This window comes from Trichosurus vulpecula, chromosome 6, assembly GCF_011100635.1.
Source record: "Trichosurus vulpecula isolate mTriVul1 chromosome 6, mTriVul1.pri, whole genome shotgun sequence".
NCBI lineage: Eukaryota > Metazoa > Chordata > Mammalia > Diprotodontia > Phalangeridae > Trichosurus > Trichosurus vulpecula.
In genome coordinates, this window is record NC_050578.1 from 69,280,332 (window position 1) to 69,297,919 (window position 17,588).

The 17,588-nt window shown below is 42.0% G+C and overlaps 1 protein-coding gene across 2 annotated transcripts in view; it reads right to left on the reverse strand.

Annotated features, from left to right (window-relative positions):
- The window catches only part of NUDT9 (nudix hydrolase 9), a 29,316-nt gene extending 23,808 nt beyond the window's left edge, over nt 1-5,508 (reverse strand). For both annotated transcript variants that reach the window (XM_036763007.1, XM_036763006.1), the window contains exon 1: nt 5,102-5,508. In XM_036763007.1, the coding sequence (XP_036618902.1) occupies nt 5,102-5,235 (134 nt within the window). In that variant the 5' untranslated portion in view covers nt 5,236-5,508. The remainder of the gene's footprint in view (nt 1-5,101) is intronic.
- Nucleotides 5,509-17,588: the final 12,080 nt, after the last annotated feature.

Consider the following 17,588-nt stretch of genomic DNA (forward strand, 5'->3'; position numbering starts at 1 on the left):
AGGACAACTGTCTTATTTGACCCTTCGTAAGCAAAACAGACTTTGATGGAAAATACATTTAAAATTTGGCATTAAGGTAAAATATGTATAGACGACAAGAATATGAGCTACTTTCACAACTGTATGTGCAATTAGATTTTAATTATTCTACACTGGTCTCTGTTTGTAACTAGTATAAAATGCATAAACAGATGCATGAAATTATGTTTTTCTACAAGATTATTCAGAAATGCATTTAACTGGATTAACGTCATTCACCTGGTGAGAAGTGTTGCTTTGAGTTTATGTTTTAAATAACAGTTTCATATCATATCTAATTTCTTGCATTGCTATTCTGGGAAACTATTGTGTAAGAAATGTTGTTAATCTGAGACGTGTTACCTAAAGTGTAACGTATTTGTTGGAGGCTATCTCCTCTTTTGATCTGAATGCTGCAGAGTGCCCTTCAGGTTAAAGATTATAATATTTAAATGGTACGTCCTAGTTTGCTTACTTGGAAAGTATCATTGTCTGTGAGATGCTTTAATAGGCCCATTATATTAAGAATTACGAAACTGCATCTGGAATAGTAAAATCGTATCTTTGAGTCAACTTACTATCAACAAGCCTCAATTAAAAAACCTTACCTTAAGGTTACCTAATACAGTCCCTTTAATATAACCAAGTTAATGGTGGCCAGCTTTGTTTTGTTGTTTTTCTGGGTTATGAATGAACTATCATGTATAAATATTCTGTATAAAACCCCAAAATGTGACTTTTCTTAATCTCTGATGACTGATTATTATACCAGGATTATCTAAATATATGTATGTGTATATATATATATATATATATATATACACACACACACACATAGTTACATATGTAATTATATACATAATTCTTGCCATCTATAATATTTTACCTTTCCTTTCATATATGTATAACATATATATGATGAAATTTTTTAGGAACACCTTTTATTTACTTAAGTACTGAAGATAAATGTTTTTATTATTTTAAATGTTATTGCAATATGGAAAAAAAAACCCTATATCCTGCTCTAAACCATAACCAAGCGGAACAGTAGTTTGATTTGCTCTGAGTATGGAACTCTAATATAACTGTTGTTTATCCAGCACTCTACTATTCAAGGGAAATGCTATGAGCTGCTCAGAAAGAGTGCCTTGTGGAAAATATTGCTTGTGTACGTAGATGACTGGGAAAACTGAGAAGATAGCCTTCCAAGATTCTCTTGACTCAAGTTTTTCCACTGTTTTATTTCCTTTCTGCCCAGAAATGTTCCCCACCTAGTTGATTCTGAATATGGGTATGATATATCCTATGACTAATACAGACCTCTGTTTCGTGATTAGCTATTTCAAAAGGTATCTATAACCTGGTGCTGGTGTGAAACAATTCTGGCATTTTGCTGCAGCAGAGTTCTTCCAGAGTGAGACCAAAGTACTGTTATTATGCCAAGCTCAGGGTACAGCTTGCTGGTTGGGCCTTAGCTCTGGAAAACAGAGTGCCTCCTGATAGTAAAAAGAGACAGGGGTCTTGGCATGGGGATCCTGACAACTGAAATCAAACAGAACGAAGGGAATTTTCCTGTTTCTAACAAATATGTTACCTCTTTTCATAGTAAATTTCTCTGACCATTGCAGGAGAACAACAAATCTTTTATAGTGGGTTTTTTGTTAGAATTATCAGGCATCTCTGAACTGCTTTAGTGGGATACAAGTAAAAAGGACTCTATTGATTTGCTTTTATTGTTGTGACTTTGTGGCCATTATTTGTCTCAACTTCCTACTTTAGGAAACCAGAGAAAATCAGTTCTTAAACTTACCACCTCTTTCTCATTGGTTTAATACCTATATGTTCACATGCAAGTTTAGGTTTGTACAGTATCACATCTTTTCTGAATGTGAGTATAACATGTATCCTCAAAGGGGACATGGGATAAAAATGTGAAATGATAATAGATGTTTAAGTTTTCCTTTTTAATGAATTAGTAAGCTTCACTTTGGTGAAAGCAACAAGATTAGACTGTTTCCACTTGAAAACTAGGATGTAGGTGACTGGCTTTCAGAAGTTTTCCACTGGGTAAAAGAACATACTTTAAGGATGTAGGATAAATGTAATGTTATTCATAGCCTTTAAATATCAACTGTTGTGCCAGTGAAAAACAATGGAAAAGGCCAAGTAAAGATGATGTTCCTAAAAGATATATTTTATATTTTATTCTGGAGATAATAAAGAACTATTGACCTTCTTTCAGGTCCAACTGAATATTCATAGACTCCTCTCCACACAAATGCCTAAGAACGTGGTCTTGTAATATGTTTTAGTAACTGTCTTTGGATATGTTTTAGAATTGTTCTAAAGCATCAAGTTGGATTGAGTCTTTCACATACAGAATTGTTTTAATTAGTTATCAAGAAACTTTTAAATCATAATTTTTAAATGGATAGATAATAAATATATATACAAAATAGTACTTGGGAAAATTTTAGTCTCCTTCCATTAACTACTAGCCTTTCAGGTGGTTAGTTCTCTTTGATTTAGTAAAACTAGCATATAACAAGGACATATTTCTTATTCATCTCCTGTAGCTAATAATATACATCCTCCTCAACAAGTATAATTTATTTCTTTGTATTATGAGTAACCATCTTTCTTTCCCTCTTTGTTTCATGTAATGTACAAGTTGTCGTCCTGTCATTCAGTCATGGCCAACTCTTCATGGTCCCATGGACCACACTGTCTGTGAAGTTTTCTCGGCAAAGATCCTGGAGTTGTTTGCCATTTCCTTCTCCAGTGGATTGAGGAAGAGGTTACGCGACTTGCCCAGGGTCACACAGCTAGCAAATGTCTGAGGCTGAATTTGAACTCAAGTCTTCCTGACACCAGGCCCAGCACTCTCTCCACTGAGCCATCTTGCTGCCCCCAATATACTACTAGCTTAATGCTGAAGGATACACATTTTATCACCAACTGGCAGGGTGGATCACACATTCTCTGAGTATAATAAAACCTGTACTCATGCTAGCTTATTGGCATTATCTAATAAAACTTGTGTCTAAATTCACGCAACAGGTTCAATTCTCTTGTCTATGCAGATGATTCTCAGATTTAGATATCTTGTCCTACTCTCATCTGACATCCAGTTTAGAATCACCACCTACTGAATGGTGGCATCAAAAGGTAGTGGGTGCTTGTAGAAAGAGCAGATACCAGACATCAACATGTCCAAAAGAGAACCTTTCCCCAAAATACACTTCTCTTTCTGAAACTTCCTATTACTGTTGAGAGCACCACGATCCTCCTGGCTTCACAACCTTGGAATTCTCTTAACTTCCCCCTTGAACTCTGCCTATGTGTCTAATGTATGGATAATTCACATCTCTAGTATATGTCCCCTCTTACCCTCTCACACAGCAGCCCTCACAGTCCCCCCATGAAATATCCCTTTTGCCTGTTATAGCCCTTCACGAACCATTCCCCTTCCTGTCATTCCAGTCTTCTTACTTCTATTACTCTATGATCCAACAACGCTGGTCTTCTGCTTGATCATTGCATACAATATTCCATCTCCCGACTTCATCTTTTCCCCAAGCTTGAAATGCTCTTTTCACTTCTGCCGCCTGGATTCCCACCTTCTTCATGAGGCCTTTCCTGCTCCCCTAAAGACACTCTTCCCCTTCCTTGCTGCCCCCTCCCCCACAGCTAATGCTTTCCCTTGGACATCTAGTAGGTACAGTTTGCAAACTGCCCGTTTTTTGTCTTTGCATTGCTCCTAGCTTTTGACACAAAGCTTGGTACATAATAAATGCTTAATTAATATTTGTTCACTTAATAACTGGGAAGATAAGTGAATGATTCACCCGGATCTTTCACAGCCTTGCAGGCATCAACTGTGGAACCAGAGCCCAAGTCTTCTTTCTCATTTTTGCTGTTCAGCTGTGTCCAACAATTCACCACCCCATTGGGGTTTTCTTGGCAAAGATACTGGAGTGGTTTGGCATTTCCTTCTCCAACTCATTTTACAGATTTGGGCAAACAGGGTTAAGTAATTTTCCCAGGGTCATACCGTGGGCAGGACCTCCCTAGTCCAGGACCCAGGCTCTATCCACTGCACCAGCAAGCCTCAAAGGTGTGCTTCTGTATATAACCTTGGGAGCTGGCATTCATAGTAGTGTTTTCAAATGCAGAACTAACTTTTTTGCTGGCTCAAGCCAAGGTTTCTTTTCACATCCTTAAGCTTTTATGAAGTGAAAACTGTGTCTTGGGTGGAAACTGGAAGTCTTAAAATAGTTAAGTATGGTCTTTTCCTAAAGTGTTTTTCCTTTTGACCAAAGGAATGGACATACCTATGGATCTGTTTCATTGAGTTCTGAGGTGGCATAGGACTTCCAACTTCCACCCCTCTATGTATATTATATACACACACACACACCCACCATATCTACACATATACTCATACACACAAAAACTGCATACCTCGCTATTGACAGTAAATATGGAAACAAAGCCCCCCATTAAAACATAGCATCTACAGAAATTAATAGGGCAATTCTGTTTTTTTGCACTTTAGGCACAAAATTCAAAGGTAAGTGTCACTTCTGGATTGGCCCAATCAAAAAACGATGTAAATGTTTCGCATGACTGCACACGTACAACCTATATCAAATGGCTTGTCTTCACGAGGGGTATGGGGAGGAAGAGAATTCAGAATTCAAAATTTTCTAAAAAGGTTGTTTAAAACTTTTTACGTGTAATTGGGGGAAAATAAAATACTAAATAATTGTAATAGTGATTTATAATTATATATTTGCATAGTGTATATTTATGATTTACATAATTGAAAAATAACAATTATTATAATTTTTTTTAAAGCACTTCCTGGCTCGAGTGTGCAGTGCCTGTCTCCACCCCGCACCCACGCCGGAGGATGCTCAGGAAATGGTTTCTGGACCAAACTAGGGCTAATTTTGGCCAGAGGTACAGCTGGGGAGGGGGAGACGGGGGAGGGCGCACAGCGGTGGCGCTCAGCAGCCAGGAGTGGGGAGCCAACGACCGCCTCCCTCGCCCCCGGGGCGTCCCCCGCCTCGCGAGGTACCTGTAGGGCGGCCCTCGCCCCAGAAGCTGCAGAGGAGCCGAGCCGCGGCCACCGGGGGCCCAGCAGCTCAGGCAGGACAGGCTCGCACTGAGACACGCGGTAGCTAGGACCTGAGCCAGGCCGCGCGCTGCCATCGGCGTCCCGGACGCGCTTCGGAGGGCTAGGCCGCTCGGGCCGCGGGCTGCAGGGGCGGCCCGCCAGGGGGCGGCGGGCGGCGCTAGGACCCGCCGCTCTGCAGCCCTCGCGCGGGGGCGGCCTCCTCATCTATCTCCGTCAAACCCGCTAGGCAGCGGCGGCGCCGGCGGAGGCCCCCAGGCGGCTCCGGGGGCTCCTCGGGCAGCCCAGCCTAGAGGCCGGGGAAGCGCCCGCGACCCCCGCCCTCGTGGCGACCTCACGGCCCGACCCCCGACCGGGGCCACGGAGCGTCGTGACGTCATGGCCGTGCGCAGGCGCGCAGGAAGCTTGGGAAACGCCATTCCAGAGTCTTCACTGCGCAGGCGCCTGGGAGGGTGCACGCTCCGTTCCGGAGTCTTCACTGTGCAGGCGTGTTTGAGCAGGGCCGGGGAGGGGCGGCCAGCTTAGAGTCTAGGCGGTAGAGGATGTGTTCCAGAGGCGGGAAGCCTTTGTGCTCTCCTGGTTCTGCCTCCTAATTTGGGGAAAGTGGCAGCAGGTGGCATTCTAATGAAAAGAACGGAGCAAGTACAAGTTGAGACCCTTTGCTAAGATGGAGAACTAGGGGTGTGTTAACGCAGCATATGCAAAAGTGCATGACGTCATTTGTGAATTGGCCATAGTCGGGAGCTAAAAAAGAAGGGGGAAAAGCAGGGTAAAGAGAAACAAAACTCCTGGAATCTACTCCCTAGGATCAGTTTCCAATCTCTTACTCTCCAAAGCCTGTTTAAAGATGTTCCTTCCGCACCGGCCCCGGAGTCAGGAGGACCTGAGTTCAAATCCAGCCTCAGACACTTGACACAGTAGTTGTGTGACCTTGGGCAAGTCACTTAACCCCAATTGCCCTGCGTTTACCCCCTCCAAAATAAAAATAATAAAGATGTACTTTCCAAGCAAAGACGTTAAGATGTTAGAAAAGACCAACTACAAACTGAATAATAAGTTCCTGGATAATGGAATGGAAGAAAGCACAAATGGCAAACTTGCCAAATGACCCACAGTTCCTGCACCAACTCTAGTGGGGGACCTGTGAAACCATTTTGACTGCTACCACAAGGGAAGAAAAATAGTTGCAAGCTCTCATCAAAGCCTTGAGCCCCTCCTTGCTCAAACTGGGGCAGTTTTGGACAAAAGGGGCAGCCCCATACCCTAGGAGACTGCTCGGTTTTCTGTAGGACCAGTGAAGTAAGGGTATTTTCTAAATTACTGAATAGAGAGTGAGGGGCAGAGAAGTCAGGGACTTAAACCTAACGGTGTCTTCAGTCAAGATGCTGTAAAGGATAATTGCTCAGCTTTGGGGTTTATTCGCTTCAGTATACTTGCATTCCAATCAGAGCTGGGGCCATAACAGTCACACCATTTTTCACCAGATGATAATTCACTTGCTCTCTTCCCCCGTTCTCTCTATCCCATCCATCAGATCAATAGCTGTCCCTTCTGGGACATGTATAAGATAGATGGTGAAGGAATTAGTGAGCCAGCTTTGATGCACACAGTAAATTATTGTCAAGGTTCATGGCTCTACCTGGCTTGCAGAAAACCCAGGCTTGGAAGGTACTTCAGATCCACCCTGGAGCCAAGTGACAGATCCATCTGGTGCCAAACTTAACTGCCATTGTTATAGCTTCAGTCAGAAACAGGAAGGAGTTTAGTGTTCCTGGCTTCACAATCAAGGAGTTCGGTATTGGTGGGTTCACTACGGGGTACCTGGAGAAAAATCTCTACAATGAGAGTCCCCTCAAAAAGCAGAAGCATCTTCATGGTACCACGTGGTTCTGGATGCCTCCACTCTGTAGGTAATGGCCAGGGGTGAAGATCAACTGGAAAATCCAACAAGTCAACTGGAGCAATGAGAATGGAGTCACAGCCTGTCGATCAATTCCCATCCAGTGTCTAGTGTTACGTATGAAAATAAAATAAGGAAGAACTCAAGCCAAAATCTTAAGGTTCTCCTCTCCACCAGGGCATTTCTTCCTGTCTAGATCTAATCACTTCTTTTCCCACCAATATATAGTTGGACAAGTAGGCAAGACCTACAGTGTCTCTCCAGTTCTCTGTCCCATTTATCACCACCTGGTTTCCACCATCTTGTTCCCCCTACCCCACCTTGGAGGACCCACTAGTTGGTCAATAATCATTTTTTAAGAGCCTGTTTATGTGCCAGGCCCAGGGAAGTATTGGAAACACAAAGAAAGGCAAAAGACAGACTGTACCCTCAAGGAGTTCACATCTGGTAGAGGAGAAAACATTCAAACAACTACCTACAAGAAGCTGTATACAGAATAAATAAGAAATCAACAAGAGAAAAGACACTAGAATTAAAAGGGATTGGGAAAGACTTCCTATAGAAGGTGGGATTCTGACTGGGACTTGTAAGAAGCCTGGAGGTAAATATGAGGAGGGAGAAGATTCCAGGCATAGAGGACAGCCAGTGAAAATACCCAGAGCACAGAAATGGAGTGTTTTGTTCTGGAAACAATAAGGAGACGAGTATCACTGAATCAAAGAGTACGTGGGAGGAGGCAGGGAAGGGTTAAGGTGTAAGAAGACTGGAAAGGTTGGGATGGAGGTAGGTTATGAAGGGCTTTGGATGCTAGAGCTTTTTGTATTTGATCCGGGAGGTGATAGATAGGGAGCCACGGAAGGTTATTGAGTAGAAGGGTAACATAGACCTATGCTTTAGGAAAATCACTGCTTCTGTGTCCACTATTTGGGCTGGTCAAGTTTTATGGTCCTGTTAGGTGGCTGTCTCAGGGAAGATAAATGGAGCCTTGAGCAGGCTGAATGTAAAAGACATTTGGTCTTCCATCTTGGACATGGTCAAGACAGATCAATACATCCAAGTTGGTATCAACTGCAATGACTGGTGGACCCTGCTGAAGTGTCCACTCTGCTGCTAGACTGGGCAGAATTTAAAAATAGGGCAAGTCTGGGTGCAGCCATTGGGTTATACACCACCAAATGTGGTATATGGGTAGGTTCCCTACCCTCTACACCCTGAAAATTTCAGCTCGTACCCAAGATAGTGGAGACTCAGCATTTCGAGGAATGTTGACTGAATGAATATCAGAGTGGACTGCTTGAGCCCTGTGGTCCATCCATCCAGAAAGGGATTTCCTATTTTCACTGGTGTGTAGGGTTTGTTACAAGCATCCCTTCCATTTTCCCACAATAGTTGAGGGTAATATTGTTCATGGAAGACCTCTTATATCCTGAGTTCAGGTTCATTGTTGAGTCCAGGCTATGGCAAATGGAGTTCTGTTGTCACTAGAAATATAATCAGGATAGCCCAGGTGAAGGCTGAGATAATAATCTTCACAACAGGATAAGCAACAAGTGTGGCCACGCCAAAACCAAACAAGGGATTTCCTGTTGTGGAGATATTTTGGTATTTTTGGAAGAGGGCTTTGCATGAGCCACTTGCCAAGAGCTGGCTAGATATACCCCCAGGAGATCTTTCTTAGAGTTCCCCTTTCTACATGGCAATGTGGTTGGTAGGAAATGTCATCAGCCTCACTCCCTTGTCTTCTTGGGTGAAGTGAAAACCCCTCTGGTGGACCCAGTCCTGCACAGTTTGTTCTTTCCATGGCTAGTATGGGCTACTCAGTGCTACTGAGGTGATTTGTGAGGGTGCAGATTTGATCTGATGTGTCATGCCAACTGAATTCCTCAGAAAAGTGTCCCTTTCAATGTGCATATACATGTTTGAAATGACCCATCAGTTTTTTCAGTTCAGCTGCTATGTAGGCCTTCAGGGATGCCATCCCTCCCTCACCCCCACCCCACCCCTCATACTGACTTTCTAATTAGTTTGCTGCCATTGACCAGCCCAGATGGCTAGGTCATTAGCCACAGCCAGTATAAATGAACATCTCCCTTTGAGTGCCCAGTTTGAAGGCAAAGAACGCTGCTCGTAGTTTTGCTGATTGGGCTGACAGTTGACTGCCATGAGTGATATGAACCTCACATAGTGCTGTCTTGTTTCCTGATGCTCTCCATGGGTCTTGACCATTTTGAATGTGAGAGCTTCCACCAATAAACCACACCTCTGCATCCTCTGGAATATCAGAGGAGAAGCCTCAAATTGCTATGGTTATAGGTAGCAGATTAGCTTCAGACATCTCCAATGGGTTGGTCAGCCACCAACTCCTGCAGCTTACTCATCCCTCTGGGCCCAGGCTTCATTCAACTTTAAATATACCATAGCTGTTTTACAACTGATGCTTCCTGTACTCCCCAGCCTTGTGGTACTTGTTCTCAGTCAGGACCCACTGGTATTTGGGAATCTCAGGTCTCAGTGTGACAGAAATATACTCAGTCAGTCTCTCTGTCTCAATCAGGGCCCAATAGTAGGCTAAAAATTACTTCTCAAAAGGAACATAATTGGCCATTGCTCTTATAAATGTGTGGGTCCAGAACCTGAATTCTTTGAGAACTCTGGGTGCCTCCTTCTGCCACCACTGGAGTAGTTAATACCTAGAGTTCCTTTTCATTCATGAGTGACAGGGGTTGAAGTCGAAGGACCCATTGGACAGCAGCTTATTGCTGTAGTGTTCACTCAAACCATGTAACATGTGGAACCAGCATAGAGAATCCTCATAGTGATTCCTAAATGTAGGCTGTATTGCATCAGTCAAACAGCTGGATCAGGGCCTGAGCTTTTTTCTTGGTTCTTGGGGGCTTCCAGTCCAAGAATTTATTCTTGTCCATGTTACAGATGTCACTCCAACCCCCCAACGCCCCCACCCCCCAGTGCATTCTACCCACAGGAACTTGACCTGTTGGGATGGACCTTGTATCTTGTCTGGGTTAATTGCCCATTCACCTTGTTACAATTAGGCAGCCAGGTCACTGCCTACTTTTTCATAGTTATTCCTATTATAATAATATCAATTTACTGCAAGACTATAATGTCAGAGTCAAATTGTCCATCCTACCCATTGGTAGCAGATGACAGAGCTATTAAGGTATCCTTGAGGCAGGACAATAAAGCTATACTGCATTCCTTGCCAAGTGAAAGCAAATGAAGCTTGATTCTCCCTGAGTGGGATAGAAAAGAAGGCTTTGGCCAAGTCTACCAGAGTATACCACTAAGTGGTCACCAGAGACACAGTCAATATCTGGTAAAGCAGTCAACCATATCCATAACTTGGTTTAGCCCTCAATAATCTCTAGTTCATTGCCTAATAAATACCATTGACCTTTCTCACTTGGCTGCACTGGGTTGTTGATCAGAGAGATGGTCAGGAGCAGGCGATTAAAAATCAAATAGAAACAGATCCTTGTAGGCTGCATGTTGATTTAGAAAACCACAAATTAGCATTATCAATGTTGTATTAGATTTTTGTTTATTTTGTTAAACATTTCCCAATTGCATTTTAATCCAGTTCTGACCTGCACTTACATTGGTTTGATACCTCTGGCAAAGAGTATAACTCCAGTGTCTAATAGTTCTTGGATTAAGGCAGTGATCCTTCTCTATCCGCCTAGAATTCCATGTTGCTTGAATTGACCACCTTGGTGAAAGAGGCCAATAGGGAGGGGGAGGAGGTCATAAGCTTCTATTCATCCCACCCTTAATGGAATAAGACAGATAATGGTGATGGACCATAGCCAGCAAACGTGTTGGTTTGCTCCTATATGGCAACTCAAGAGGTCTACGCCAGTGATAAATTCTTCAGTAGGGGTTACCACTACAATCCACTTAAGAGACTGGAATAGTGACACTACACTTGTGGATTAACTTGACTTTCCCATGAGGTAGGATGTGGGTTTAAGCCACTGAGGGGGACCTATTCCATTGCCCCTTACATGTGGATGTCTTGGCACTACAGTCACTCGGGCTGTACTATCTAGGATACCAAGAAAATGTCTAGTTTCTCCATTTGGCCATTCAGTAGTAATTGAGGCTTATGGCTTGTTATCCTCTTACTAGCCTGGGGATCAGTGCCCTACTTTTGCTGCAATTTGAAGATGAGGTGTGAATGAAGGGTAGATATTTGGGTGTATCTTCTGCCCTTACATCAGAAGGAGGTGGGAACAGGTTCTGGATTCCCAGAGCACAAGTCCTTGGAGCTAGCTTCTCGTCTCCATCCTCTGAGGTGCTTGGGGTTCCCCTGTGATCCTTTATAAAGGTCACCTGCCTTCCTAGCCCTGAATCCTCTTCCTCCTGATCCGATTTAAAACACTCTTCCTTCCTAATCATCTGGATTACTTTCCTTATGGTCTCCCTGGGTCAAAACACCCCACTAATATTTCTATATTTCTGCCATGGGAAAGTGGAGGGGATCTGATGTATGACCTCTCTAAACACTTAAGCAACCACCATGACGTGACCTTTTGGGAAGGAGTTTCTGGGGGAATTTCCTCTCTCCAATCCCTGCTTCCTGGCTTCATACTCCCAGAGATTATTCTTAAAGGAACTTTTAGAGTATTTTATGATAACCCGAATGGGTACACCTCCGCTGATGGTAGGATTATAACCCAACACATCACTGATGTAGGCAGAGGGCCATGCAGGTGTTTCTTGTGTTGTTTTTACATCCAAGAAGTTTTACAAGTGAAAAAGTATAAGTGCCCTAGTCTCTGGGTTTATTAGCCTTAGCATACTTTCATCCTAGGAGGGCTGAGGCCATACTAGTCAGACAGATTTTCACTTTTAGAGTTGACACTTTTAAGTTCTTAAAGGAACCCTACCCCTTATCCCAGTGGTCTCTTGTCTAGTCTTATTTGTTAACAAAACACTGCTGCCTCTCTCCCTCCCCTAGTCATTTAGGGGGAAAAAAGCTTACTAGACTAAGGATTTCCTGCTGGACCGTGGTTCCTGGATATAAAAGGAACATTAGGGAGGTCACCTGGGTGGTCCTCCCTATATTAAATGCATCAGTTATGTGTTGGGTTATAATTATATCATCGGGGAGGCATCTCATTTGAGGTTATCATAAAGACACAGACCGATTGCTTCCTGTCTTGTGGTAGAAATTGCTTTTGTGAGATGGACCACTGCCTGCCTGTAGCCACTGGATAATCTTCCTTCCCTATTGTGTTGACACCTATCTTATACCCTACCAAGCTCCTTCTTTCTATACATCCACACCTCTGTATGTAGCTTGCCATTTTGTAATTGAGTAGTGGTGGTTACCCAAGGAGATTCTGGCTGTTTGTGTTGTTCCTGTGTCTGTCCCTGCTGTTTCCTCCCCCTCCTGAGTGTGAGCTTCTCTCACTTTGAGGAATAGCTTTGGCTCCGTTGGGGTTAATTTCCTGTTCCCAAGAAACCCATCACTCAAAACCCCAGGGCGTCTGAGAGACAAGTTCCACTCTCCACTGGGAAGATTCCCATCCCCTTGTACTTCCCTTCCCCCAACCTCCTTTCTTTCTCCAAATAGCCATCAAGTTGACAAAAATTCTTTTCATGTCAGCTGCTGCCAGTTTGTAAAGCAGAATACAGATGAAAAGTTGCAGCCCAAACAGATAGCTTTAACCTACTTTATCACTTCTCACAGTAGGAGGAAACAGCTACCACCAGGGTAGTCTTGGTATATGACAGGAGTGCAATGGAGCCAGTTCATAGTGTTCACGAAAGCGCATTATTAAATTTTCAGTGTGGGCATTTATACCTCAGAAGTCGGCAAATGCTACAAATCAAAACTTGATTTATTGTATTATTGATTGTCTAGACTTAATAAAGTTAATGTTAAGAAAGAAAATGTTAATAAGGTAGATTAAATTTTAAAACATGTCCTGCATACATTTTTTTTTTCAAAGAGCCACTTGTTAAACATTCACCAGTTCATAGAGGGCAGCACACAAAGGAAAGAGTGGGGATGGAGGTATCCATTTTCCAGTTGAAGTCCAGAGTCCTTCAGGCCCCAGACATATAGAATTTTGGATGAAGGGGCAACATGATGCCAACAGAAGACTCCCCTGTTATCTTTGGAGCAGTAAAGTGAGAGTATTTTTTTTAATTGCCTAATAGAAGTAAGGAATGAGGGGTGGAGGTATTGAGAACTTTTCACTAAAGGTACTCTTCCTAAGTATGACTGAAGAACATTAACACCCTAGTCCCTGAGTTTATTAGCCTTGACATACTTCCATTCTGGGGGGTTGAGGCCATACTAGTCAAACAGGTTTTCACCAGTTATTTGACAGTTACAGAAATCAAATATTTTCATTAACTTTTTTATAGGTTATCAGCTACTGCTAGAGAGAGCTCAGAATTTAATATCCAAGGAAATAACTAGATTATTAATGTAATTATTCTTTCACTTAATTTTTTAGAAATTTAGTTGCTTTTAAAAATTCTATTTAGTTAATGCTGGTCATTGAGATTAGGAGGCTGAGATCAAGGCATAGGTCCCTGGAACAACTGGGAGTAGTTAGTTATCATTAGGATCCAAAAAAAAAAATAGTGATAGAAAGAAGGAACATTGGGAATTAGAAGCTGAGACGACACTTTTCCCCAACAATGATTGCAAAGCAGATCCAGTTGGGGCTATCCAGAAAAAGTCATAGTGAGTCATTGGTCCAGCTTATCTCAGCATAGGGAGACAACCAGGGAGGTCTTTGGACAGTGGGGACAGAGTTGGGCCAGGGGCAGACAGATAAAGCATTCCAAAGCCCAGGGAGAAGCTGGGCACCAGGGAGAGATGAAGTCCTAGACCCACAATAGGGCTTTACTAGACCAATACTGGGCACCGAGATGGGGACGGGTGGGAACTGGCAGCTTTGCCAACCAGATCACAGATCCAAGGAGAGGTGGGGTTCCTAGGATGTGTATTGAAAGGATGAAGTTCAAAGTCAGCATCAACAATAGTGTCTGTGGCTGAGATCTCAGGTGCAGAGCAGGAGCTCATTTCCAGTATCTTGCCCAGCCTACAGAGGACTAATAAAGGTAAGAATCCCAGACCAAAGGGGAACCTATGACTCTGAAACTGAATCAACGGAGCTTTCTGGCTGGCTAAAAGGGGCTGAATTTGACAGCAGTCTCTTCTTGTTCAGATCCAAACCCAGGTCAGGAACTTGCAAAGCAGGGGGTGGAGGTGGGGTGGGGAATGTGGCAACCAGACTTTACCCTAACTTACACCACTTTGAGAGCACTGAAAGAGTGCACATCCCTAGCCTGAAATCCTGGAATAACACAGCTTTTAATACCCCAAAAAAGCAACAATGGGACCAACTAAGAAAGAATCTCACTATAAAGAACTGTTATGGTAGTAGGGAAGCTCAATACACAAACTCAAAAGAAAATTACTTCAGAATATCTATAAGCAAAGCCTCAAAGTAAAACACAGTTTGGACACAAGTTCAATTAGAATTCCTGGAAGAGATGAAACAATTTTTTTATTTAAAATATTTTTTTAATAAATGAGATAAGATTATTTGAGAAAAATATTGAAAAATAAATGAACTATAAATTAGAAAAGGAATTAACAGCTTGACACAACATGTACAAAACCCTGCCCAGGCAACAAACTCCCTGAAAATTAAAATGGACCAAATAGAATCCAGTGATTCCATGAGACAACAAGACACATTAAAACTAAGTCAAAAGACTAAAAGAAACAGAAGGAAAAGTAAGGTATTTCAGAGAAAAACAAATAGTCTAGAAAACAGTTCAAGGAGAAAAACTTTAAGAATCACTGGACTGTTTTTATACAAAAAAAGCCAATGCAACAAAAATTAGGAGGGAAGCAGAAAATTGGGAGAAAATTGTTACAACTAGTGTCTCCGATAAAGGCCTCATTTCTAAAATATACAGGGAACTGAGCCAAATATATAGGAATACAAGTCATTCCCCAATTGAGAAATGGTCAAAGGATATGAACAGGCAGTTTTCAGAGGAAGAAATTAAAGATATATATAGGCACATGAAAAAATGCTCTAAATCACTACTGATTAGAGAAATGCAAATCAAAACAACTCTTAGATACCACATCTCTCCTGTCAGATTGGCTGAAATAAAACAGGAAAATGATAAATGCTGGAGAGGGTGTGGGGAAATTGGAATATTGTTACATTGCTGGTGGAGTTGTAAGTTGATCCAGCCATTTTGGAGAGCAATTTGGAACTACGCCCAAAGGGCTATAAAAATGTTCATACCCTTTGACCCAGCAATACCACTTTTAGGGTTGTATCCCAAAGAAATCACACAAGTGGGAAAAGGACCCATATGTACAAAAATACTTATAGCTGCTCTTTCTGTGGTAGCTAAGAATTGGAAATCAAAGGGATGCCCATCAATTGGGGAATGGCTGAACAAGCTGTGGTATATGAAGGTAATGGAATACTATTGTGCTATAAGAAATGGGGATGATACAGACTTCATAACAACCTGGAAAAACCTACACAACATAATGCTGAGTGAGCGGAGCAGAGCCAGGAGAACATTGTACACAACCACAGATATATGGCATCTGTGAGGACCAACCCTGACAGACTTCACTCTTCTCAGCAACACAAGGTACAAAGACAACTCCAAAGGACTCACAATGGAGAATGCTATCTATATCCAGAGAAAGAACTATGAAGTATGAATGCAGATTGAGGCATACTTCATGCTAGCTTTTTTTTCCCCTTTTTTTTCTTTTTCTCTCTTTTGTTTTTGTTTTTAGGTTGGGTTTTGTTTGGTTTTTTTTTTTTTGGTCCTGTTTCTTCTTTCGCATGATTCATTTCATTGATCACAGTTCTTCTCCATAACTTGACTAGTGTGTAAATTAATTCAATGCGAAGTTATACATGGAAGTTATATGGGATTCCATGCCGTCTTGGGGAGGGAGGTGGGGAGGGAGGGAAAAAAATCTGGAACTCAAAATTATGTAGAACCGAATGTTGTAAACTAAAAAAAAAAAAAGGAAAGAAAAAAAAAACTGGGAAGCATTCAACCACCCCAGTTCCCCTCCTCCCCAAAAAAAGAATCATTGGACTATCTGATTGCCATGTCCGAAAAGAAAAGAACCTAGACATATTTCAAGAAAACTGCCAAGATCTTTTAGAACTAGGGGGTAAAAGAGGTAGAGCCAAGATTTCGGAGTAAAGACAGGGACTTGCCTGAGATCTTCCAAAATCCCCTTCAAACAACTTTAAATAATACCTCAAGATGAATTCTGCAGCCACAGAATCCACAAAAGGATGAGGTGAAACAATTTTCCAGTCCAAGCCAATTTAGAAAAACTGAGAGAAAGGTCTATCTCACTTGATTAAAAGGGGAGCACAGCCCAGCACAGGCATTGTCTGGACAAGCCAGCGGGAGGCCTCTAGCCCCAGAACAGGTCAACAACCAAGGCTTGCAGCAAGCAAGGGTCAGGCCCCTGGTCCTCTGCACAAGAAGCTTGGGACAGTGCCCCCAGGGGAGTAGAACTCAACTTTAAAAGTCATGAAATGGGTGGAAAATAAGCAAAAAACAAATAAACAAAAAATCCTGACCATAGAAAGCTACTGTGGTGACAGAGAAAATCAAAACACAAATTCAGAAGAGGACAACACTGTCAGAACACCTACAAGTAAACCTTCAACGAGAAATGTAAATTGATCTCAGGCCCAAAAAGAACTGCTGGAAAAGCTCAAAAAAGGATTTTAAAAATCAAATAAGAGAGGTAGAAGAAAAATTGGGAAAAGAAATGAGAATGATACAAGAGATTCATGAAAAAAGAGTCAATAGCTTAGTAAGGGAAGCACAAAAAAAGGGGAAAGATGTACAAATATCCACTGAATAAAACAACCTCTTAAAAAGTAGAATTGGCCAAATGGAAAAGGAAGTACAAAAGCTAACTGAAGAAAATAATTCCTTAAAAAATTAGAATTGGGCAAGTGAAAGCTCGTGACTCCATGCAACATCAAGAATCAAAAAATAAAAAATAGTAGAAAATGTGAAATATCTCATTGGAAAAACAACTTACCTGGAAAATAGATCCAGGAGAGATAATTTAAGAATTAAGAATTATTGACTACCTAAAAGCCATGATCATAGCGTCTTCAAGAAATTATCAACGAAAACTTCCCTGATATCCTAGAATAAGCGGATAAAATAGCAATTGAAAAAATCCACCAATCACCTCCTGAAAGAGATTCCAAAATGAAAACCCAGGAATATTATAGACAAATTCCAGAATTCTCAGGTTCTGCTTGCTCTGCAAGCAACCAGAAAGAAACAATCTAAATATCGAGGAACCACAGTCAGGATTCCATAGAATTTAGCAGCTTCTACATTAAAGGATCAGAGGGCTTAGCATATGATATTCTGGAAGGCAAAAGAATTTGGATTACAACCAAGAATCACCTACCCAGCAAAACTGAGCATAATCCTTCAGGGAAAAAATAA